This window comes from Sinohyriopsis cumingii, chromosome 4, assembly GCF_028554795.1.
Source record: "Sinohyriopsis cumingii isolate HCF-2022 chromosome 4, ASM2855479v2, whole genome shotgun sequence".
NCBI lineage: Eukaryota > Metazoa > Mollusca > Bivalvia > Unionida > Unionidae > Sinohyriopsis > Sinohyriopsis cumingii.
In genome coordinates this window covers 108,159,329-108,186,788 of record NC_142964.1, presented here as the reverse complement: position 1 = coordinate 108,186,788, position 27,460 = coordinate 108,159,329, and the positions used below count along the sequence as shown (strand labels likewise).

At 37.7% G+C, this 27,460-nt stretch overlaps 1 protein-coding gene across 1 annotated transcript in view; it reads left to right on the top strand.

Annotated features, from left to right (window-relative positions):
* Window positions 1–5,924: 5,924 nt before the first annotated feature.
* Window positions 5,925–27,460, top strand: part of LOC149801850 (dual oxidase 1-like) — a 47,646-nt gene continuing 26,110 nt past the window's right edge. Inside the window, exons 1-5 of the mRNA XM_089956857.1 lie at window positions 5,925–6,064; window positions 8,449–8,669; window positions 11,857–12,042; window positions 12,369–12,591; window positions 14,773–14,866. Coding sequence (XP_089812983.1) covers window positions 8,598–8,669; window positions 11,857–12,042; window positions 12,369–12,591; window positions 14,773–14,866 — 575 coding nt within the window. The 5' untranslated portion in view covers window positions 5,925–6,064; window positions 8,449–8,597. The remainder of the gene's footprint in view (window positions 6,065–8,448; window positions 8,670–11,856; window positions 12,043–12,368; window positions 12,592–14,772; window positions 14,867–27,460) is intronic.

Genomic DNA, 27,460 nt, shown 5'->3' with positions numbered 1-27,460 from the left:
TTGACGGCTCTCTTTATGCATCTGAATTTATTTTGGATCTTATATGTTAATGTTACTATAAACTAGTACATGACAAACTGAATTGCAAGCATATTCTTTCCTAAATTAATTATGGTGATGCTATTACTATTCTGCACTTTCCATACAATTTTTTTCTGCTACTGGCTTCTATTGAGGTTACGTTTTAATACGAAATTCAGGAAGATGAATTTCTGGTGTGAAATTCCATATAAAGGTATAATAATGCACCCTGAAGTGAATGCCAATATAAAAGTAAAATTAAAGCACTTTGAAGAAAATACTCATGTGAAGGTAAAGTAAAGCATACTGAAGAGAATACCAATATAAAGGTAAAATAAAGCACGCTGAAGAGAGTACCCATGTAAACATAAAATAAAAGACTATTAAGAGAATATCTACGGAGCCCCAGAGAGGACACGATATAAAAAATATTATTTCGTTCCCTCAAATTAATATTTCGTTCCCTCAAAATAATGATTCGTTCCCTCAAATTAACATTTCGTTCCCGCAGATTCCTAATTCGTTCGCACAAATTATTATTTTGTTCCCTCAAGTTAATATTCGTTCCCTCAAATTAATAATTTGTTCCCTCAAGTTAGCATTTCGTTCCCTCAAAATAATAATTCGTTCCCACAAATTGATATTACGTTCCCTCAAGTTAATATTTTGTTCCCTCAAGATAATAATTCGTTCCCTCAAATTAACATGTCGTTACCTCAAATTGCGAATTCGTTCGCACAAGTTATTATTTTGTTCCCTCAAGTTATTATTCGTTCCCTCAAATTAATAATTTGTTCCCTCAAGTTAGCATTTCGTTCCCTCAACATAATAATTCATTCCCTCAAATTGATATTACGTTCCATCAAGTTAATATTTCGTTCCCTCAAAATAATAATTCGTTCCCTCAAATTAACATTTCGTTCCCTCAAATTGCGAATTCGTTCGCACAAGTTATTATTTTGTTCCCTCAAGATAATGATTTGTTCCCTCAAAATAAGAATTCGTTTCATCAAGTTAATAATTCGTTCCCTCAAAACCTCTAGTGGCTTAACAATTTGTTCCCTCGGTATACATTGTGTACTTGATTATTGCATTACAATGGCGGATGCTGGCGTCAGAATTGAGCTTATTAAGTTCTACTTCAAACTAGGACTTCTTTATAAAGACATCATCACTGTTCTTTCACTTCAACATGGGATTACCATCAGTGAACGTCATCTAAGACGCATACTAAAATTTAGAGGTCTTTCAAGGCATAAAGAGTACAGCGATGTAGCAAATGTCGTATTCTTTATATCCAATGAAATCAATCGTTCAGGTCAATTACATGGATATCGATGGATGCACGCAAAATGTGTGGCTAATGGTTTAAAAGTGAGAAAAGAAGACGTGCGACTCATTCTATCCGCGTTGGATCCTAATGGGTGCCAGGCTAGAAGAGCACGACGTCTCAATAGACGGGAATATTTTGCCAAAGGACCCAGTTATATCTGGCACATTGATTCGTACGATAAGTTGAAGCCGTATGGATTTTGTATAAATGGATGTATCGACGGATATTCAAGAAATATTGTATGGCTTTATGTGTATCATAATTGCAGCGATCCAAGAATCATAGGTGGTTATTTTATAAGTACTGTTGGAAAATTAGGTGGAGTACCCACTCTCGTAAGAGGCGACCTTGGAACTGAAAATTGTTACGTCAAGAGTTTCCAGCGTTTTCTGAGGAGAAACAGGCAAAATGAACACATTAATGAGAATGCATTCTTAGAAGGTGATAGTACCCATAACCAGAGGATCGAGTGTTGGTGGGGACATTTTCGAAAACAATGTGCATAATTCTGGATTGATCTCTTTCAACGTATTCAAAATGATGGTCACTTTGGTGGAGACATTTTGGACAAAAGCATTCTACAATTTTGCTTCATGGGAATGATCCAGGTATAAAATTAATTACCTTTTCTGAAACAAAAATTAGGATATAGATGACTGAACATGATCATAAATGATTGGAAGTGAAGTGAAATGCTAAATCCCATGAGGTCAGCACTTATCCCTTCGCATATTTCAGCTGGGGATATTTTTTTTTACTGCACTTAAGCTGTGTACCCTCACTGCGATCTCTTTGCATGTTTTAAAGCGGATATTCGAGATAAGTTGTTCTTTGGTATTGGTATGGTTAACATTACATCTAATTTCAACGTTGGTACGAACATTTGCACCAGAAAACCAAAGATATTGTTGGGAGAGATATTTTATTCTCACATATTGTTTCAATTTTCAAAGCTGTGCTGACCGCTCCAGTGGCCTAAGCGGTTAGAGCGTCCGCTTTGAATGCGGGAGATCGCGGGTTTTAACCCCAGCCGAGTCATAAAGACTTACAAAAGTTGTAGTAGCAGCTGCCTCGCTTGGTGCTCAGCATTAAGAGGTTAGGACTGGTCGTCCTAATGTCAGGATAATGTGACCTGGTGGGACAAGATGATGCCACGTGTCTTAGGCATGATGCCTCTTTACTAGAATCACTATAAACTGCCACACTGCAGACATCGAAGGAATATGACTGAAAAAAATTGTTAAAGTTACGTTAAAAATCCAAAACAAACACACACATACACACACTCAAGGTTGTGCGTACTTTTTGAGCAACTAAATAACCGACTTAAACAGCACAAAGTATTTTGCAAGTAAATACTGTCAGTTTTCAGAATTAGCACGAAAACTAATCATCTTAACAATGTCATAGTGGCTATAACCAATTGTATAGGATCGCGTGTATATATTGCTCTCTGGCTTTTCTGCGCATGTAAGGTTTCTGTCAACAATACTGGCGCAAACCGCATAACGAATTCGACTGATTGACGAAAATAAAATACTGCAATGCTTACCATTTGAAAAGTTGCAATTGATACCAGAACATTATGTTCAGCATAAGACAAATTTTTGACATACAGGATACCACCCCTGTGTTTTCGTGATTCGCGATATATCAGCCTATTCTGCACATGGCTTTGAAAAGATGTAATGTTTATGCGTCAGGGTATGGAAATGAAATGCATTACTTTAGACTCTTTCCGTCTGCATTTTAGCCGATGAACTAGGTCAGGTTTATAGCTGGTTTTTACAAAATTCAACGTAACAATGCCACTAAACGGCAAGAGATATTAAGCCAACTAAACCAATTTTGAAAAAGAAAATTTGTAAAAGTTCAACATTTTATAAATAAGCAATTATGTTGAAGAGAAACAATAATGAAAATGATGTAATGTGTTTACGTCTCTTTTATGGGAAAAAATATTAAAGAATTTAGAATGTCAAGTATATCTGATTTAATATATATATATATATATATATATATATATATATATATATATATATATATATATATATATATATATATATATATATTAATTCAATTGTTTGTTTTTCAGTTTTAAATTTGTATTTTTCTTACATGCTTATGTAATGTAAATTTATTCACTAGAGATGATACTTTTTCAGAACAGTGTTTGACCTTGACTGTTAGTTTCTAAACAACAGGTGTTGATCTAAATTCTGAACTGGATTCAGAATTAGTAAACAAAGTTGTATTTTATTTTAAAATGATTGGTTGTTGTCAAGGTCATGATGGGACTACGTGGGTTAAGAAGTAAACACTTTTTTAAATTTTAATTCTGGGAATAAAATCATTGGTCTAATCAAGGCCATATTCTGTGTATGTGATATAAACATGATCATGTGACCCCCTCTGATTTCGCAACTTGGGGGAATTTCGAAACTGCGTCTTATGATACAATATAATCTTTGGTTTGAGAGATATTTCTGTTTTGGGCTTTTCATACTGATGTCAAGTTAATGTGTTGTAGCCAGATTTGAGCTATAATAATTCTTCAGATCAGATGGATTTCAAAGGGATTAATTCTTTATTCTCTGAAGTATTTCGAGGAGTGCTCACACAAAAATGTTGGAAAGACATTGCTTACAAATTTAATTTGGATTTCCAACACTGGAGTGCCATTATTTGTATTTCTACAAGGAACTGTAGATAAGCGCAGTACTGACTACAGCATACGTCATCGTCATCCATCTTGGATTTTCCATCAGAATTCGAACTTGAAATTATTAGTAAATTTATTACTAGGACCTTTGCAATTTAATTCGTGGATTATTCTTAGATTATTTTTGGATTTGATTCTGAAACCCTAAGTTCTTCTTCTTTTTTTCATTTTTACAGAATTTTCCAGGAAAATAAATTATTTGTTAAATTTTGAAAAGTTTGTTGTTTTCACACTTTCTGTGTTACTGTTTATTCGAGCCTAAACGCGTAACAAGAAACAGACTACTGAGAATCATTTCGAACGGCAAGTTGACAAGTTGTCTCTTTTAAGGTATGATAAACAGGGTCCTATGTCAGAATGGGGCCATGGCGGTAATCTGAGATAATTATGTCACTCTGTATAATTTTGTTCCTTTTGCTTGCTGCTTTTTTCAACATCAACCTCGCTTTGAGTACCTGTGGTTGACCATTAGAATTCACATTTTCACATGCATTTAGAATATAAATATGAAATATTTGTGTACACTTTATGAACATCACTTTCATTATTTAAAGGACATTCATTCTTTTTTGCACAAATTGAATTGTCGACCAAAAACAACACATGATCCATTGTTTACAGAAATGACGTATCGTTGCGCAGAATTACACGACACGCAGAATAAGCCGACATGGTGTGTGTGTGTGTGTGTGTGTGTGTCTATATATATATATATATATATATATATATATATATATATATATATATATATATATATATATATATATATATATATATATATATATATATATATATATATATATATATATATATATATATTAGAAAATTGTATTGAAATCTGGATAGACTGATGATGATTGCATTGTCATTGCTCCAAGACGAGGCTGTGAGTAAATGCTGAACATATGTCATATGGATATTTAGCACATATTGGTATGTGCATGTTCATTTGTTATTGTTTGTACTGTGTGCGGGGTATTGTGCTTTTGATATATAACAATTTGCTGCATGTATGCAATTGTTAAAAGACTTTAAACCGTTGAAAAAATACAAGCAATAAAAAATATTGTTGCTGTTGATGATGTGAACCTGTGGTGGTGATGATGATTATAATTTCTTGATATTTTTTGTTTGTTTTCCCTCTAGTTTATTCTGAGGGGTATAGAAATGAGATGATAAATGACGAGAGAAAACGAAAGACTTGGTATAGTTTTATCACTTAAAAGTCCCTATTGCTTTTGCATCATTGCCTTAAAAGAAACTTGAATATATGTCAGTTGTTAAGAATCTATGACCTCTGAACTTCACCACATTTTAATAAATGTGTGACAGACCACATTTTGGAATTATATATGTCACATGTATGAAAGATGGTCCTCTCCAGTTGTGTCCCAGCTGTTATGCATTGTTGACATAAACATGTGCGATAAAGATTCTTAAAATATATCCTTTTTTATAGTTTTGGAAGATATATAACATTTTTTAAAGTCTTTGCTTGAAGTAAGACTATTTATTTATTCTGCAAAAAATAATTTGTTCTTAAATGACCCTTCAGGCAAAATAAGAATTTGGACATGTGGGCAATTTTTCTTAATGCATGGCAGAAAAGTCTTTACGATTTATTACATTCATAAAATAAATGTTTCAATGTATTTTAAGAATTATGATGATGATGTTTCATCCAAGCATTAATCCTAAATATTCACTGAAAAATTGTACTTATTCCATATCAAATTACAAGAATATAATTTTTGTCTTACAAATAATATGTATAGACTGTTAAAGATGGGTATACAACAGAGTTCTAATAATATTGCAGGATGAGTTGGATGAAGTTGTGAAGGTGTGGAACATGCATCTCATTAGGCCAACAAGAAACTCACTTATGCCAAGTGGACGCCCCGCAGTTATGTACCAAATTCCTACACTATATGGAACTCAAAATTATCAGTCAGGTGTCCCAATCGAAGACATTGACACTTGCAGAGGTGAGTGTCTTTTTAGAGAAACGTATCCTTGTGACAAGGAAATATTTGACTTATGCACATTCATCTTGGAAGAATAGAGACTAGCATTCCCTACTGACCCATATGAAGGCCTAGATTTGTACCTTTCAGGCAGGATCTTGAAAATCTACAGTGAAATCTTAATTAGTTGCTTACTAATCAAGAGCGTAACAAAGGCTGTATATCTGCGATGTTTGTTCTTGATTAGGAATTATATTTTATCAGCTCTCTCAAACAATAGTTAAAGAAATGTAAATAGTCTTTAAGTTCCATAAATGTGTCGTTTATTGTAAAGTTTTATATACTATGTTCAATGGCATCAAAAATTAGGGTAATATCTAATAATATGTCTTATTTTTCCTCAACCAAAAGGTCCGCATACAGTTTTAACTTTAAAAAAAATAAAAATCAGTGCATATTTCAACAACTTCAATATCCTGAAGTAATAAAATTGTACATTTTAATATATAATGCCTATCTTATGACAATTATCATATTCTATTTATTCATGGATGCATGAATAAATCAATAAATAGATGGATCTGGTAGAAAAAGTGGTGTCATAAAGAAAGTCATACATATGGCAAGTTTGGATAAATTATGGACACTGATGACTTTGATGTGTCAAATTGCTTAGGTTTTACTTGACTGCCAGTAAGTTTACACAACTGCATATTTTTGATTGTCTCAGTAATATCTCGTAGAGTCAGCTATAATCCTCATGATATATCGTACAAGAAAAGCCAATGCATGGATGTATGGATAAACTGGAAATACTGATTCAAGAAAACTCCATTACAGAAAAGGCACATTGTGGATCGAACATTTTACACCACAGCTGACCAAATGAAATGCATAACATAGAAAAGAGCTAGTAATGATTGTGAATGCCAGTCAATGTCCCTTTATAACATTTACAGGCTTTTGGAAACTTTCAGTTGTCACAGTGCTTTACACATGTGCAAATACTGACCTAGTTAGGTACATGTAGACAGAAAGACTAAAATACAAGTTTTTGAACAAATCAAGTTTATTTGAAAGTTTACCAAAACAATAAAACACAAAATATTATGAATGCACAAAGAGGTATTAATGTATCTTTTACAAAATGCATTTCCTTATGCTGTGAAGGAAAACAATTTTAAAAAAAATAAAAATAATCGCAAAATTGTGTTTTAAAAATTGAAGGTTCAGTAAGATGTGTTGAAAATGTTCACTGTTACGTTTCTATGCCTGATTTTTCATATAGTAACATATCAAATCATTTCTTGCAAACATGTATCCCTATGTTTCGCTTAAAACAGTTTTAGCATTGCTTCATGCTATCCATGGTTTAAAAGTAAAAGTCCCTTGAGGGACAGGTACTCAGAAACTATTTACTAAATATATATTTATTGCTCTGTATTGTTTACAACATAACAGATGTTTTCAAGTACCAAAATATTGTTGTGACCTTGATAAATGCCATATATAATGGTCCCATGCTATAGTGGATTTTGATATAAGTAAAATGTTCATTGGAGTGAGGTTTTCATTATGACAACGCATTTATCAACAAATTTGTATATATTTGATCTAATTATGTTTGGTGAATTGTAAAAATGAGGTTTAGTATTCTGAAGTTTCAACCTTGTGGAGATCATACTATGTTCTATCACACTATACTTCTTTCAGCAAGTGTTTGCAAGAAAATACTAATAAATGAATAAAAAAATATGCAATCAACAAGTATGTTCAAATTTCCTCAAAAGGTTATTAGTGCTACCATGTGGCCCAAGTGGACCTGATATTGCTAACCTTGTATTGGCCTTGATACATACCCCATTAAAAGTATAAGAATGAAGTTTGACCAAGATCTCAGTTTGATCCAAAATATTAAACGTCATCAATATTTTGCATCTGTTATAAAGTCTCTGCGATGGTAGCAAGTACAACTAATCTAAGCCAACAGTAAGTAATTTATTGGTATTTGTTTTGTAAGAAGCAAATTCTAACAAGATTGTATTCAGGGTATGTGCAGGAGGCTAAATATGTTACTAATATACACAAACGTATCTCTTACTAAAGATGAAATCATATTCAGGTTCAAATAATTTCTCTTTCTGATATACATGTTTGATTCCTACAAAAAGAAAAGTACTTGTGGTCGTACTATCAATTATCAATTTCTTATAGTGATCAAAAGTGTTCGAATACAGAAAAATAGTTTTTTTTTCTTAGTCTCTTTCATATGAAAGTATGTTTACCCATCATTTTATGTGCTTTCACAATATATGCTATGTGTACATTTGTTCAATTTTATAGAAAATATACACACATACTTCATGTTGATTTTATTCCATTAATTCAATTTCGTGAACATTCAGTGAATGAGTGGATTGGCCCGAACGAGATGGATCGAATCGTCACCACTAACCTCGAGGAGAAGGAACACCGTATCAGTGTCTTGGACCACACAGGCGTGGCTGTGAGGTTTATTGACCTGCGCGGAATGATGCGATGAGGTATCGACAGAATGGAGGTGTATTTCTCCAGTGACAATATGGAGGAACTTTTGTCTCTTAAGATTCCAGATGAACATGATCTTGTAAGTAATAACGTTATAAAGACACGGACTGGATAATGTGTATCCAATGAAGAAAAGTTACATTCATTTATTAAACGCACTTGAAATTCACCCAACATATCACGACAGTAATCACGTTCTGCGTATAATTCAATTAAGAAAGATATTGAATGCGTTTTTGAAGAACTCATTCGTTTACCTATCCATTTATTTTGTCTTCAACTTTTAAACCGACAAAACGTAAAAGCGAACCGCTGCATATTTGAATGGGGTTTGAAGAATGGCCGATGTAAAGTCACATGGGCCCTGTGAGTTCGCTTTGAATAATATGATTACATTTTGTGACAGACCTTCAAATAATTGAGTATTGGTATGCATAAAACCATCACTGGTATGTTATCAGTTGGCATTAGTAGCGCTTTAGATATTCTGGATGTTGGAAAGAGATTGTATGCGAGCATAGAAGTTACAGTTTCATTTTGCTTTATATTAAACGTGTATTTAATATAATATTGATTACATTTCACTCGGTCTGCTCTACCTGTTTTGTTTGTATCTTTTGCTTGGGATTCCAAATGGTAGGTTACAACTTCATCCTTCGTCGGACTAAGTTAACGTATGCACGCCAACTTGGATGGACAATGTTTACACGTGTTTAAGGAACCCAAATTCATCAGTAGTCTTGTTGTACAGTTAGTGTACATGAAGATTGTACTTCAGATAGATTGCACCTTTGAACGTAGCTCAGTTATAACCAGCTGTATGATGATATTTGTGTTGCACGAAGAAACTCCATGCTGCATGGAAATTGTTGTTTTTATGTTTAAGGTCTAAATTGCATGATGACAGGTTTCTTGATGTTCAGTTCGATCTGATAGGTAATATCTTTTTACCGGTGTGTCAGGACTTGTCAGAACATGTGTGCTTGAAACTCTCCTGTCTATGTTATTCAGAAAATTAAGGTCTGTACCATCCAATCTGGTCCTTAGTTCATGTGATCTCGCAGCAAATGATTTGGTATATACAGTGGATTTCGGTTAATTGGAAAAAATCAGGACTCGAACACTTTGACCCAATTAAACGACTGCTCCACTTATGCCGAGGAGTTAAAAAGGTATACATGTATTCTTTCATTTAAACTTTGTTCCAAATAAACGGCTGCCTCGATTAAAAGTTGGCCTAATAAAGCGGATTTTACTGTATATAGTCTTGGCACTCTTTGGTCTTTACGTGAATCCATGTTGTCTATAAATCAAGGTTAAGGTCTTTACAATCTTTGTTATTGGTCTTCTTGACGTGAATCCATGCTATCTCGCAGTAGGCGTGATTTAATTCCACACCGCTCCGGTGGCCTATTGGCTAGATCGTCCTCCTCTGATGCGGAAGGTAGTGGGTTGAATCCCCGGCCGAGTCATACCAAAGAACTTTTAAAATGATATTGGCAGCTGTCTCGCTTGGTGCTAAACATTCAGAGGTTAGTGCTAAGACATGTCGGCCTGGTGTCCGGATAATGTGACTGGGTGGGACATCATGCTATATGCCTGCGGCATGATGCAACAGTGCTAGACATTATTATAAACTGCCTCACTGCAGACATTGTTGCGATACGACTGAATTTCTTTAAAATCTACGTTAAAAATCCAAATCACACACACATGCACGCACACGCACACACACACACACACATCTGTACTCCTATTTATCGACTAAAAGGATATCGGCTAACTATGTTCCGGTCCTTATTCAAAGAGTTGAGTTTGAGCTTGTGAGTAAACTTTTTTTGTGTGAATGCTATTTCCTACCTGGGCATGTATCCCTTAAAGATGTTCATAAAAGTCGATTATCATGGTTTGGTACGAGATTAACGGAAGGGAAGTAACTAATATTGAAGCTTTTGACTGAGTTAGCTCTATGAGAAGATAAGATCAATGAACATCGTTTGTTTACATTGTGGATATTCTGTATCTTGGCGAAAAATACATGCTAACAAATTTTCTGCGATACCAGATGTGATAATAGCAACATTGTATGTTTTTGCCTTCCAGTAGGCCTTTGCATTCTTACCATAAAGGCCATATTAAGTATTTTTCAAGTTCCGGATTGACTTTGATGTAGACTCCTTGCAATATCGTTATATGCTCAAGTGATTTATTGTGGATGTTACCAGACATCTAAGCATATATTGCTTCATGTATGATCGCGAAAACATGTTGCGAAACACAAGACAAACACGTGCAGATTGATTTTGAAAAAGATTTACAATTAAATGACGTTTCATGTTGTTCTCCGTTTTTTTAAATGAATGCACATAGCCACAAATTGGTCTGAAAATTAACAACTTCCAATTAGTTCCATGTTTTCATCTGAGCATTGAAGTTGCCTACGACCTGAACACGAAAAATGTGGGAGAAGCAATTTTAGTAGGATAGTAATGAGGTCATATATATGAGGTTCGTAATCTGAAGACAAGGCTTTTTGGCAATAAAATTAATTGTATTGAATAGTAATAGTTTACTAAAACAAAATTCAATAAACATTAGACAAGAAATAATTCCATGAAAGACAAGATGCTGTCAAGAGCACTTGCAAACACCACACTCCCACTCAGAGACCTGAACATCTACATTAAATACCACCACTAGCTGAACCATACGCAATGCAATATGTTTTTAATTAACGTAATTTAAACCTGGAAAATAGTGTACGTCTATCATATTACCTATTTTTGGGCGTGAAGTTTGTCGATTGAAATAACTATTTGGAACGATATTAGATTTTAATTCAGTTGAGAAAAAGGAAGTTTTGCACACACACACACACACACACACACACACACACTTTCTAGCTCTATCACTAGTTTGGCTATTGAACTATATTCCTCGTTGGCATACATGAATTATTATTAACTAACAAACTACACTAATGTTTTTCTAATTTCATGGTGTTTGTTTTTTGTAATAATATTGTTATGTTTTTTATCTTATAGGCGTTGTCTAATGTTGTAAAGCGCTTAGAGCTTCTAAAGATTAGGCGCTATACAAATTCCTCATTATTATTACTTGCATTGTTGTTTCAGACTTCGAGAAATAGCTTGAAATTATCCGCATCCAGATGCTAGAATAAAATTTGATCATCTGTACACACATTTCTCATTTTTTAATTCTGATTATTTCGTATCAATCAAACCTTCTAGTATATCTTTTACTAGGTAATTCGATTCCGAAACAAGGCAGAGAGAACCCAGTTCGCAGTTATCCTAGAGCGCATGCTCCAGGCTCAGGGCATAACTCTCAAGGGGAGATCACTGGTGGAGGCTTACATTATACGAAACAGCACAACCAAAAAGGACCGGCAAGCAGAGCTTAACAAGTATTTCAAAAGCGTCTGCCTCAAGGTGACTTAATTCATTTCAACGAATTCATACAATTTAGCTAGTAATTATATTGCATTAACATAATAGAAATATTAAACAGATTGTGTACAATGAAAACATATTATGGACAAAATGCACTGAAACAAAAACATTGAGTAAAGTTGAAAAACAGCATAAAAATTGCATATGCGTAACATTTATTGGTACTGTTGCCAGTAGATTTACCAGAAATGATACATGATACTGTACAAACGTACCTCTGAAAGATACGCGTTTAGCTGATGACTTTAACAGAAGTCATTTCATTGACAAATGTAAAAATCATTATCCATTTTTATGTTGTCTAGTCATTCTGGAAAGACTCATCGGATTACATGGATGATTTTAAGAGTGAGTCTGTGTCAGAGAAGATAATTCAAGCGCAGCTGACCCAGACCGAGTTTGCAGAGGCGTTCGGACTCAAGCCCAGCTCCATTTTCATCAAGCATATGTTCCTGCTGGTGGACTCCGAGAGAAATGGTCACGTGTCCTTCCGTGACTTCATGAAGATCTTCCTTCTGTTTGCTTCAAGTAATCATTTATATATAAGTACTTGTTAGGTTTGATAGTGCAATGCTATTAGGTGTTCTCTTTCCTACTATTCGTCCTAACGTCAGATATCTAAAGAAAGCTTATGTAGGCCCACCTGGTGACCCATTAATTGTCTGTAGATTCGTCCAGTATTTTACATTTACTCGGTAAGGGGAATCTACATAAATGTTATGGCGTCCTGCTGGATACTTTGATGGTCTATGAGACCTTAACCTTAGGTTTGAAATGGTATATGAGCTTATGGGACTTTAATATGACAGATGACGCCATTGGTGTCTATAAATCGTATGGTGGCTGTTATAAATTTATAAGTATAGGTCACTTTAGGGGTCTGTAGGAGTTTCAATATTACCTGTGAGACATTATGTGAGCCTGTGGGAATTAAACATTATCATTTAACTGTACTGGGCATTGGAACTTAAACATTATTTGTCACTATTTCTTTGCATGAATGTAACATTATTAATTACTACAGCCCTCTCTGCAATTTAACATGACTTAAACGGCTATAAGGTCTGATGGAGAAACAGTCTCGAAACAAATGATGGAAAACATTTACTTGTAGAAACAAAAACCATCCGTACAATCCAACATCCCACCCTTGCCAACTAATATGTCTAGCAGTATCATTTGTTTTGCATGCTAACAAACATCCGCTCTAAGAAAACCAAAAGCAAACATTTACATCCCAACATTGGTTTTTGCAAATACATGCATAGGGGTATAATATGCTATAAACAGACGACAAACACTATTTCTTGCAAACTAACATCCAAACACACTCAGTTGCCACATATTGTTAATAGATAATGAACTAGATGCTTTATAGTACCATACTCATAGCTGTAGAATTGTAACAGGGAGAATGAGAGAAAGAGACACTTATTCAAACAAGGTCACACCTTATCGATTCAGCTTGGTGTTTCCTGCACTTTCATTTCGTAGGAAAGTTACACTTTTTAAAACATAATCATGTTTTTGTAATAATGTTTAATCGCTCAGAGAAAAATAATATGTATGATTGCATGAATGAACGAAATAATAAATTACGGAAAAAATGAATTCATATTATGTCATCAAAACTAAATGAGGGGAGAAAATGTATATGGTCAGAGAAATAGCACATACTTAAAGAAATTAGAATAATGCAAAAACAGGTATACTGCAATGCATGAAATATCACACTCTGTCAAACAAACACAAGTCATTGGGAAATAATCCTGTCAACCGGGTACAGGGTATACTATCATAAAATAAGTTCTTACAAAGCCAAACCTATATTTACAATCCAAAACCCATCCTTACGAACTAATGTCTGTGTGCATTCTCAGCACTTATTTCTTGATAGTTCAATATCTGCAACTGCGAAATAAATGTTCATAGTGTTTCGCACAGTAAGTATGCTTCCGTTTTCTGGTTTTGATGTACAACCGCGACAGCTGCAGGTAGGAATGACTTGTCAAAAAAGACTGAACAGATGCTCAACAATTTCCTTTTCAAAGTTGTTATTGTTGCTGAGAAGGAAGATACAAACAATGCTGTCATAAAGTTCGGTCAAACTCGTCTCGTCATCTTCTATAACATGTTATGTAAAGATTTGGAATATCATCGAACCATCAGTCCCAATACTTATTAGTTAGTGCTGTTCAAAAGTACCAGAGACAAATCTCTAATGGAAGTGCTGGAGAGACAGTTATGATCGTCGTGGCTATATTGTGCATATGACAATGCCAAGCGTTTGCCACATGCATATTTACTGTTCGATTTGAAATCCAGTGCAGTTGATTACATGCGATGTTATACTGACGTGCTTCACGACTGGAATCAGGATGATGCTCCAATAATGTACCCGAAATATTCGTCATTTGAATCTGTTTAAGAGCTTCAAATGGGCCTTAGATGTATGAGTTTTCTACTGTGCTCGCCTTTAAAGATCATTGACATCTCATTTAATGATTTAGAGTATTTGGGATACAGACAATATAAAACAAATAAAAGTAAATCTTTTTTTTGTGAAACTAAACCTTTGTATATTGTTTTGTTTATCCATTCCTGTTAAAACAAATTAGAGAGAAAGATTAAAGAATTTTCTTTGCCTGTAATTTCAATAGTTCAAGCCTATATCGGAGTATTTATATTTCTATAATTTTCTATTGCTAGATGATTTAGACCAGAAAGTTTGTCTTTTGTTCAACATGTACGACGCCAGTCAAAAACGTGTGCTTTCCAAAGATGACATACATGAGATGATACGGTAAATGCATGTATCCTCATTCAATTGCGACTCTTTTTTCATCCTTACTTTGAGGTTAATACTTTTGTGCAAAGCATTGCAAATACTCAAGCATATGGAATGGCTGATATAAACGTTTTTTCTTGCACTAAATCTCAAACAACGAGCTAAGCTGACTGTTATGTAGATTATCAACCATTTGGTTTTGCAGCAAATACTAAATGCGTTTAAGATAATGATACAGACAAATATAATCGGTAATTAGTTAAAAAGGCATAAAAAGATCCTTTACCTATGTTGGTTTTGTCTATATGTTTATGGAAGGTGTTCTGATGGTTTAAATATAAACGAAATCGCCAAATTTACTCTCAAAATTAAGTATGGGATAAACTACTAGATTTCTAATTATAACAATGCTAAAGGGATTGAGCGTTTGATTCAACTGATCCTCCTCACCTCTACCTCCTTCTTTTGTCTGTACTGAATATTACACTTGTTTTTGTAGTTATGATTTGCAAATAGTTACATTCAAATGACTGATTTTAATATTACACATCAGTATGATAAAATAATTAATGATGTATGATTTCAGTGGTTAATTCATTGGCAAATTTGAGGCACAAAATGTCAATTTTTATGGATATGTCCAAGATAATGTATTTAACAAGTATAACTGAACTTGCACATTTCAAAAGCCATATCTTTTGTGTGAAGAACAGCTTTTGGACGTTTTACACCGCTATAAGGGAAGGGGCATATACACAGACCTGTTCCAGCTGTGCTTCCAGTCATTATTCCACTTTTGAGCACTCTTACAGCTTCATTAATTTTAGATTTAAACAAAATATTTTGCGAAGCTTTATTTCAACAACAACTCGAATAATTGAGATGTTGATCACATGGTGCACATGATTTTATTAGCTGTGGCCCGTGGTCGGCTTAAAATTGACATCGCAAATATTTAAATTTGTAAACACTAGGTTCCACATTCGTGATTATATTTCAAACAAATGTGATGCGAAACTTTGTGTGTACAGGAATTAGGAAGAGTTAAGAATAATGAGCAGATTTGGGTTGTGTATCTGAAAGTCGTTCCCTTTTATCAACTTACAATAGGCATCTCAATGGCTTGTATATATAATTTTCACGTACTCAATCAAATGCACAATTAAAACTCTTATGAACAAGGGGTTGCATAAATAAAATAAAGCACTAATTTAAACGATTTTGTACACATTTTTGACCCTTTATCAAATTAGAATAGATATTTCACAAGTTTGTAAACACTCGTGTATTCACGTTTTCAAATGATTTAAATCAGGCTGGTTGAGAAATTTCACCTCAGCGGAGTAATAAATGAGATCGATAAGAGTTGTGGCCCATTAATAAATTGAGCATGGGTGTTTATATCACATATGAACTCTTTATCATTTACACTTTTGGCTGATTTCAATCAAATTTGCAATAAATCTTTAACGTAGCCGATTCGTAGAAAGTTTTAACATGACTATATTTTGACCTGATTTTGCATACTTTTGGCATCGAACGATCCTGAACAGACATTCCACCCAGATGCGAACACTATTATTTAAATTTTCTGCTTGAGTCGAACTGAATATTAGCATTGTGGATTTTTCTTTTAACAATATCTCATATGACGTTTACGATGATGCAAATTATAACCTTATTTTAAAGAATCACGGTTTTTGAGTGACTTAATCATCACTCTGGCTTCAGAACACAGGCGTTCAATTTGCTTTGTTTGATGTTAAGCACGTTTGCAAATAAAATTCCCCTCAACATAGTATCTAGTCACCAGGAAGTGACTCAATTTTACGGAGTAATGGCCCATGACTGATTTAGAATCGACATGCACCTAGTTTATTTTGAAGTCATTGCTATCCATCTTGTTTCAGTTATATAACAAAAGTTCACGAAAAACTTTATTTCGACAAGATATCAAAGGAGTTTGATTTCGGCATATTTAGACCACTCTTTCAAAATAAAGTTCTGGCCTTAACTGGCTTTGAATAGTTGGATGACTTGCGAATACTAGTATTCATGTTCCGGGTTTTATCTTCAAGTATCTTACCTATGAAGCGTAATATATTTTTGACAATTTTCCAGGAAGACTTAGACCATATTTAATTTGGTTATTACTTATGACTGACTCGATACTAAACATAGATCTCAGTCTGCAGACGTTAGTGTGAGGCTGTGGATGAAAAATGGCCATGTTAATGGTTGTTTTTCATATATTCCAGCAAAATATGTGCATGATAAACTGTGCCCTTTATAAGCTCTATTCCTACGTTTGATAGTCTTTTACTATAGCCATTTTGAGCCCTTTAAAATAATTGAGGGAAATGAATAGAAACATCGACCTCTAACACATTAAAGATACTGGATGGGAAATGGTACTGATGGTACATTCTCTTATGGGATGGGAAATGGTAATGATGATACATTAGTAGTTAGGCTGGATACCCTAGGGGATTTTCATTATAAATAGGTGGTTTGTACCCTGGGGACTATGTAAATTTAACATGGAGAGCACACAGTTTGTACCCTAAGAACAATGGGAATTTAGCATGGGGGGATGGGACTGTCTAGGGACAATGGGAATTTAACATGGGGAATTTTAACATGGATGGGATTATAGAGGGACAATGGAAATGGACCATGGGAGATGGATATAGAACACAGACAATAGACATTTGTTTTGAAAAAAGAAATGGAGGCATGAAAGGGAATCTCTTTCCGAGGCATTGGAGTGGCCCTGAAAAGGGCCTTTGGTTTTTTTTTCTTCTTCTAATTTCTTCTATTCCTCCTCCAGCTTCTTATTTTCTCTCCTACACTTTTTCTCTTCTTTTCTTTTCTTTCTTCATCCTTTTTCTTTTCTTTCTCATCTTTCTGCTTCTCCTCCTCCTCTTTCTTCCTCTTCTCATTTTCTTCTTCCTTTTCAATTTTTTCATTCCAAGCTCTCATCCTTATCCTTTCCTTTTCATCCTCCTTCTCCTCCTTTATTTCTTTCAGCAGATCACTGATTATTTCCTTTAGCCTTTTTATGTTGTTGATCTCCATCTTTATTCTATGTGGACTATAAGAATAGCGATCCTCGTCCAGTTTTACTAACATTTACTCAATCATGCCCAAATTGTCCAAAACGTCTTGTAACTTCTTCATTTTATCAAGGTGGTTTGAAGCCATCTTCTTTATTATTCTTTGTAGAATGGCTCGAACGACAAACCTATGGTTTCTTATATAAAAAGCGCGGACGTGAAGGAAAACATCCCCTTCTTTTGTCATCTCATATTATATGCTATCCACACACGACAAGCAGCAAAATCAAACCCAAATATACTATCCACACTCGTAATGCAGCAAAATCAAACCCAAAATATACTATTCACACTCGACAAGCAGCAAAATCAAACCCAAATATGCTGTCCACACATACTTACGCCATCGCTTACAATCACACACACACATACACACACACACACACACACATACACACACACACACACACATAAACACATACAATCACAGCAGGAAAATGAGTGAGTTATTATAATTGCACTACTCCACATTCGCACATTGGCAAATTGATTACTATATCTTTTCTATAGTTTTGGTTAGCTCTGAAAAGGGCTGTTTTTCGCGAACTCCAGAGGCATCTGTTAGTGGTGACACCTCCCTGGCTTGGCACCGCACACGCATCTCCGACTCCAGTCTCCTTGCCAATTCACCCTTGTGACTGGAATAGCAGAAGGGGGATGATTGGCTTCCGAATCCAAATCATCACTCTCTGCGGCCCTGAAGACTTCCCTCTGTCTGTGCTGAATTCGTGGATGGTGTTGTGGCTGTGGTGGAAGAGGTTGTGCCTGTGGCTGTGGTATAGCTTCTGGCTGGGGTGATGTCCTCACCAAGGGTTTCACCTCACTTTGTGCCTCATTATTATGTGAGGCAGGATTCCTTTCTTCTTTTCCTCCTCTTCCCTCTGTCTTCTCTCCTCCTCTTCCTTCTTTATCCTTCCCTCTTTGACTATGGCCTCCGCGGCCAGTTCATTCAGTATGCGCCTGGCATATTCCAATCGATTGTTATTTCTTTTCTAGAGCATGGGGTAGCCCTGAAAAGGGCTGTTTTATATGTGTGTGAACTTGAAGCTATGACAATCTTTTAGGTTCTAAGATTGCGACCTCCTCTGACGATAGGCTTTCTCCCAAGATAAGGTCTGCTTCTTCGGAAAGAGAAGAAGAACTCTTTGGTATCGATACGACAGTCGACACAGCCTCTGTCAGGTTCAGGTTGCTGCTGCTGCTGCTGTTGTTGCTGTCACTGCTCTCTCTGCTGTTTCTGAAGTCTGTACTTCTCTGTCCATTCTTCTTTCTCCCTGTTAATTTCTTCTCTGAAGAGCTCTTCTATCAGGTCTTCAGTGACTTTTAACATTCTAACGTTCTCTGTCTCTTCAGGCTTCTGTATCAGACTGTGTCTGACGCTATGCAAATTCACGTAGGCTTCGTTTGGCTTAGCTAGTGTGGAGCACATCTTCGTAGGGAGTTCATCTTTAGCACATACGACAGGATTCCAAGAAGCAGTGTACGAACTGTGGTTCAAAAGATAATAAAGTTCCCAGGTATCCATTTATTTGTGTGTTTTTTTCTTCACAAGTAATGATAAGTGATCAATTCGATCCTGACTTTCTCTTGGAAAATGTCTGACAAGTAAAAGGCGTTTAGCTCCGACTTCGGACCCTGGTTCACGAGAGTTTCTATGCGACGGATCTCCAGAAGCGTTAATGGAGGACAAGAATGTTCACGCAAGCCTTTATACCACTGATGCAACACGACTTCTTTCGAGATGAGACCCCAAGCTTCGTCCAGATACTCGTCCAATTTTTCTTCTTGACTCAACATCAGACATTTATCGTGTTGAATTTGACTGGGATGATCATTGTGACATCCATAGCAATCTTCCTTGATCAATTCCTTAATTTTTTCTGCTAGGACTGTAGCAAAACAGGAGACTAAATGTGCTTCTTGTTCTGGCTATCTCGACTTCATCATAACTTCGTCGTCTTTGTCTTGAGATTCTTCTTTCATGGCCTCCTCACATTCCATGTCCAAAGTTTCTCCACTAGGTAAAGAGGAATAACAGTCTTCCATGACTTCTAATAATCTAGAATGACTTCTCTCAAACTGTTGATTTTTATCGTATTATCAAATTCTGCATACAGGATGACGTTCACTGTTACATCAGGGTCTCGGTTTGAAACTGAAGTTCTACACGAATCTGACCAGATTTTATAGGGTGGAAATGTCCCTCGTCGCTGCCTTGGTCTGGAGTGAAATCAAAAGCCCACAACGCTTAACCTCCTGCATAATCGTCGTACGAAATACCGTGACTGGTGTTGGTTCCTAACTGTCCGGTGGCTTCGTACAGAGACAAGCATGATCTCAAATAATTCTTCTGGGTAAAGTTGGGCTCAAAGGGTCGGGTACACAAGGTCTTGCCGTCGCGACTGACGTCAATCTTGGACACGCCAAAGTGTCGAAACTGGTAAATGGATTTTAAATGTAGGCTCCGTTGAAAGCTGCATTGCTTACGATACCAACGATCAAACGTTTGGGTAACTGTCCTTGGAACAGATGATCTTCGATTATAGATCGCTGTCCAGCGGGAATGGTGAACGTTTTTACTTCTACGCGTCGTATTGGATACTTGGCGGTCGTTCTGCTTAACGTGTGACTGATATCGTTTCCCACTTTAGGTAACACTTCCACACGACGCACGTAGAGTCTGGCTTCTTGAAGGATAGTTTTGTAAGTGGTTTCAGCAGCAGCCATCAAATGTAAAGAGGCACTGCTACGATTCAGTCTCAGGCGGACATCCACACCGTTCAGCAAATACTTTTCTTGCAACCACATGACCAAATGCAAACGATCCATCAATTCTAAACTACGTCCTTGCAGAATTTTCTTACGACGGTCGTTAAACACCACATTGTGAGGATCGTCATCTGCTGTTAGGACTGTGTCGTTAAACGTGGTTGCACCTGCCGTGTCAGGTTTCCATAGCACGCAAGCATCCAGATGAGTGGTCTTGGCTTCTTTTCCGTACGTCAAGAGATTTTCCAGGTACGCTCGGTAAGGGTAAGTATCCATGCTGCTGCTGACCAGTTTGTTATTCAAGTACAAATCCACTTCACTGAATAAGGAATGCATGAAATTGTTGACGGGAGGCTACTCTAGCATTGGCTCCTGAATTGGTGTTGAGCGGTTCGATCGCTTTCACTTTCAAATACAAGTAACTACTATTCAGATCGATGTAATCTTCAGGTTGTCCTTTGATTTCAAACTCGATAGGCGCTGAATCCGTCAAAGAGGAGACGGGATGAAATTCGACCCATTGGGATTCTTGTATGGTCATCATGGTGGGTGGCATGGCAAACAGATCTAGTTCCGACTTGGAACAAGACAAGACTCTCGGTGCATCATTTTTTTTGTTTCTCAATAATTTAATTATCGAAAACGTCTAAGTCTCGAACAGTTTTTCTCTTCTTTGTCTTTCTAGCTTTAAAAGTGTGAAGTCTGGTGAAAGGGTATTTTCTTTGTCGTCTCTTTCTGCCTTGTGCTTGTTGAGGCGGCAGGGATGTAGTAATGCCTGACTCACTAGAGCTCAGGGCATTTATAGGCGTTTCTCGTAAGCCCAAAATGTCTTTGCCCGTTTGCAACAAGACATTTTTGCCTGCCCTCAAGAAGGCTTCTTTAGGGTTTTGTTTGTCGATGATGACATTTTGGAGAAATTCTTTGCCTTGTGTCAGTGCGGCATCTTTCAAGGCGTGCAATCCGCGTGTCACCATCGGTTTGAACACGGGAGCCACCGAACGAAAAGCCGATTTTAGCATATCTCGAGCAACGCCTCGGTACACTGGATACATGACTTACAAGTCGTTAGAGAACCGTTTTCGAAAATGGAGTTTCACCGTGACTTTTCCTTTGGTGAATGAAATATTTTGTCCCAGATCTCCTTTTATAGCAATGTTGACCGTGTCCAAATAAGACGTGCCGACAGGCAAATAGTGAGGATATACAAATTCGCGGTGAACGTGATAAGTGTTTCCACCTTCCTCGTCAGCGTTCGTGGCAGAATCCACTTTGAAAGGAATGACACGCAGTAACGGTACGGAGGTGTGTCCCACCAGGTTATACTCCACCACATTGGAGTACACAAAGATCAAATTCAGTCCTTGGTTCAGTTCTACCGTGGAACGAAATAACTTGGTAAAAGAATCGTTGTCGGAAATGACTGGTAATTCCTTTTTTCTTGATCATGGCCATTTTCATCTCCATGTCTCCGCCCAACATGTCAAACAATTCAGGACAAAATAAAACGGACATGATTTTACCCCCCTCAGGAAATTTCATTCGGAAACGACGAGCTACTATATGGTACTCCAGGGTGACACTTTTTGTGACACTCTCCAAAGCTTTAAGAAACACGACATTAAACCTGGAGGTTATGGTGCTCACCAAATGTTGAACACTAAAATAATAGCCTGGAGGAATGAACAAGTGATAGGTTTTCGACTTTTGATTTTTTGTGCTAGGTGCTTTCTTATCATATTTGACGTTGGTATCCAAGTACTGTTACAATTGTTCGTCATGAACTTCCACTGAAAAAAAATTGATTGGGAAGGACATTGATGACATGGGTTGGGTGAATCATTTCTACCAAAGCCACTTCCCAATGGGCTTCGTGATCAAATTGGATGGCCTGAGGTAATTTATCCGTGTAACAGCACAACGTGTTCTTGGGAAACACCTCTATGGAACTGTCACTGGGTACGTTTAAGTAAAATTGGTTAGTGTGACTCATAATTCCAGAGTTCTGTGGCTGTCCGAGGGGTTACCGGAAGTCAGAGGAGTGTCTCCACCCGAAATGGGGTTGTTATTGTTGTTGGAGTGGTGACTGGCACTGGCACTGGACACAAGGTTGCCGTCGTTCCCGTTCGAGGTGAATTTCAGGGAGGGATTGGGAAGCAGGTAACCGATGCAACTGCTCAATAAAATGGTCCACAATTGTTTGTCTCCTTGTTGCAAGCTCAGATTGGCAATGGCTGCACCGATGACACAATACACCACAAAGATTTGGCAGAAAAAGACGATTTGCATTTTAGGCACACGTTCTCCACACCACACACACAAGGGTTGTTTCTGTAGATCTTGCAGAGAAGAACTAGGTGAAGGAGTGGTCGCAGTAGCGGAGTCTGTGTGAAAGGGCATGATGGTCACTTCTTTTTATAGTCGATGACTTACGAAGCGTCGATCCAAGAATCAAAACTGGGTGGATATCATTTCCAATGTACTTTAACTTCTTTGACACGTCGTTTGCCCACTTTACGGGTTCTGCATTCGAGAAAGCTTTCGATGTGGTATACGTCGTCTTCTTTTTGGTGATACGTTGTAACTCGGGCAAATAATACGTTCCTTTTAACACTTCTCCGTTCATGTCTTCCAATTTATAGACGGCAGGATCACGACCATGCACTCGTCCAGTGACACGAAACAATTCGGTCGTCCAGTTAGTTAAGTAACCTTTGTCGAAAGTGCGTTTGGTTTTGCCAATGCGTACCCAATCTCCTACGGCCAACACTCCACTTTTCTTGGGGACAGCCCTCGTCGGGGACGTATCAAACAGGCGATCAGAAACCAGCACTTCGTTGTCGGGAGTCACCTTTTGCGGGGCACGTCCAATGCTTCGATGGTAAGATTGGTTGTACGCTTGCACCAGGTGCGGTAAGATGTCGATGCACTTCAGAGTGTGGTGATGCGTAAAATATTTCCACATGCGGTCTTTCAAAGTGCGTTCAAAACGTTCCACGATGATTGCCTTGGTTTCAGGATTCTCGGTGGTAAAAAAATGAATTTCACGTTTCTTTAATTCTTTTTGGAAAGCTTGGTTCAGAAATTCGGTACCTTTGTCCGTTTGCCATCGAAGAGGGTGACGACCGCTTTGTTTCAACACCCGTTGCAGGGCTCGCACTAACTCGCTGCTCGATTTGGAAGTCAAGGGTACGACCCAAGCAAATTTGTAAAAGACGTCGATGACACAAAACAAATATTTGTAGCCACGATTGTAGCTGGCCAAATGAGAGACATCGGCTAAATCGGCTTGCCATTGATGATCGATGCCTTCCACTCGGGTGCGACTTCTGGCAAACTTGCGTCGAATGGGTTTGTGTAAAGTGTAGGTAGCTTGTTCTTGTAACCATCGTTGCACTTGAGGTAAACGGAGACTTTTCAGTCGCGTTTTGGCAGCACGATACAATTTTTGAACTCCTGCGTAACCTGCAGGATGGGAGAGATCGTAGTAAATGCTGGCTAAGACTTTTTCCATTTTTTTGTGTTGGCTGGTGTGTTAATAAGGCACCCACTCTTGGAGGATGCTACTCTTTTTCTCTTGGGGTATTTTCTTGGATTGCAATGCTTTGCGTGTGCGACCGGCAATAGGTGTTGAAGAGGAGGAGGATGTTTGAGCGGGGGATATCGGTTCTTGTTTCACTTCTGTCTTCACTTTCATTTTCTCTTGTGATGAAGAAGGGGTGGCCATCATCTTTTTAATCCATCCAATTCTGGAGGTAGGTGGTGTTGTTAACTTGCGTACTTTTTCTGGTGGAGTTTGAAACCCTTCTTCTTCTTTTCCTTTTTCTGTCTTGGTCACTGGTACTGGTGGTACTGGTACTGGTACTGGTACTGGTGATGGTGCTGAACTTTTCATCAAGGTCTTAAAATCTTTCAGAGTGGGTAGAGCTGTTTCGTCTAAAGCTTTCTGGTGAAAGAGTTGCAGTCGTTGCAAGAGTTGACCGTACTTTTGCGATTTTTCTGTTTCGGACAAATCTTGGCGATCCATCAAGGACTGCAATTCGTGTTGTAACTGGGACATCTCGCTGAAATTGGGATTGGGAGGTAAATGCGGGGTCTGTTGTTCTTGCTAACGATGGTATTCCATCCATCGTTTGTAAGGCACTAAAGCTAGTTTTCGTCCTTCCATTGGATGTCAAGGGTCAATTCTGAGATCTTGTTGCTTCAGAGGTCCTTTTTATCTTGCTCCCACCAGTCCTCACAATATGGTTCCCGAGACTCCTTTCAGCAATGGGTCTAACAAGAGGGGTAAAATTCCTCCACGTTGGACCAACATTTTCTTCTTTTGACGAATGGGGATTTTCTTTTGAACCGTTTGGCGAAGAACGTGACGATGTTTGCCTAAGCATTATTTCTGGTGTTTGGACAAAGCGATCATGCCTTTCAAAATGTTCAAACAACATTCGCACACGGCATGGATGACCTCTTTGGAGGCTGTTTGAATGAGTTTTTCTCGTAGGGGCGGAGAAGCTTTGGACAGGACAGATAACATGTCCCCATGTTTGACTAAACGAGGAGGCAGTCCTTTCCTTTTCTTTCCTTGGGGCTTATAAGAGGGATGTTTTCTGGAGGGTGACATCTTTGAGTCTTCAGGAGCACCAAACCACTGATACCCTACTTTGTAACACAACTTTTTTATACTGGAACGTGTCGCCACTGATTGTCTTTAAGTCGTATTAACTTGAGCACAGGCATGACACGTCGTGCAGGGGTACGTAACGGACTAAATCGAGCCAGTTCTTGCTAGGACAAATCCAGTAAACTTTGTAACATGCCCGATCTCTCTTGGTCTTTGATTTTGGGAGAAGGTACTTTGTGAGCAGCGGCCACTGCCGCTAAAGAGGAGGGTCCTGCCACTGGAGAAGTTCTTGGTGTCATCAACGGAGAAGTTTTTGGTGTTATCAACGTCTCCAAGTACTTCTCAGTTCTTGGTGTCATCAACGGAGAAGTGAATGAACCTGAGGCTACCGGAGACGCGGTCACCGTCCTTGTTGGTCGTGGTTTGCGAGTGTAAGGTTGTGTCCTGGCCGAAGTGCCTCTCTTGCGACTAGTTTTCTGTGGGCTTTTCTTTTTCTGGGGACTTTTTCTCTGTTTCTTTTTCTGTGGGCTTTTCTTTTTCCGGGGTGGTGATCGGAAAGAGGAGGGGCCCGCCGCTGGAGAAGTTCTTGGAGACACGGGTCTCCTTGGGGCCCTGATCTTGACACGGTGGCTTTTTTCTTGGGGAGAACTTTGGGAACATTAGGATCCCATCTTAAGAGAGAGCGAATGATGACACCTTCTAGAGTACCACTCCCTCCAGGTTTCAAAATGATTTGTTTTTTGGTTTGAGTGTCGATGCGGGGATCGGCCAGTTGGGTCAAAGCGACTTTGTTTCGATCAAAAAAGCGTTTGGTTTGATGAGGAATCTGAATGATCCCTTGTAGTAATTGACGTGCTGTCACCGTGAACCATCGTAAGACTTCTCTGAGACTGGCTTCTAAGACACGAGCCCGTATTTGTGGATTTTTTTTCTTGACTGATGCCATACAAGGCACGAATCAATTTGACGGGAAGATGGGACTGAAGGGACGTCATGTTGAAAATGTGTGTGAGACAGACGAAAAGTGTCTAAGGTTTTTATAGATTTTTTGTGGGGTTAAGTCGAGGACGGAGACGTGTATAGGACAGGCCCTCCGTCTTGGCACCAGTGGTGAAACAATTGGGTACAAAATCGCAAATCATCAGGGGTAGTAGGTTTCAAATCGACGAGTAAATAGGCGTGTGGATTATGAGTGGCATCGTCGTACGCCTGAGTGAGCCAAGGCGTTCCTGACTGTTTGGCTAAGACTTGCATTTGCGATTTATCTTGAGGGCTTTTAAACAAGACCACGCAATGAGCATTGAGACTGATGGTGCGATGGGCTTTACTTTGTTGAAACAAATTTTGAGTGATGTAAACGACATTGGCATTACGACGATGCCCTTTGCGTGTAAACCAAAGTTTAATTTCTTCTTCGTCAAATGGGTTTGACTGGAGTCAGACACGATTCCATCGTCTTCTTTAGGAATGCCTTCCACAAACACGATGGAATCGCCTTGACTTTCTCGCAAGAGGCTGTACGCCGATTGCCAATCTTTGTAACACCACACGTTGCGTTGAGGTGGACGATCAATCAAATGATGTTTATGTTCGATCAAACGTTTGACAAATTCGGTTTTGCCTGAACCGCTAAGTCCAGCAATGAGAATGTTAAAGGGATGACGAAGATACAAAGCCTCCGAACTGGCACGATCTAAGTGTTCGTCGATGACTTTGACAGTGGAGAAAGAGGGAGCAGAGACAGCAGAGGTAGCCATAGTGTTCGGAATGACACTTGTGACACGAAAACAGACAAGACAAGAGTTTTTATACTTTTTCAGGACACGTTTATTGAATGTTTTAAAAATGAACACGAAAGACTAAAATACATAAAAGCCAAAGGCTTAAGTACAACGATAAAAGACACATGAAAACGATCAACGTGGAATAGAAACAAGTTTCTGTACAACATGTTTTAGGTAATGTTCTGACCAGTTCAACAGGGGCTAATGTTACACAAGTGTCCTCCCGAAAGGGTCTTTCAGGAATGTCTACGACTGTCCTGTCCTGGGTGACGAGTTCTTCTTCTGGTGCTGTCAATAAAACAGATTGAAAAGTGACTTTTTCTTT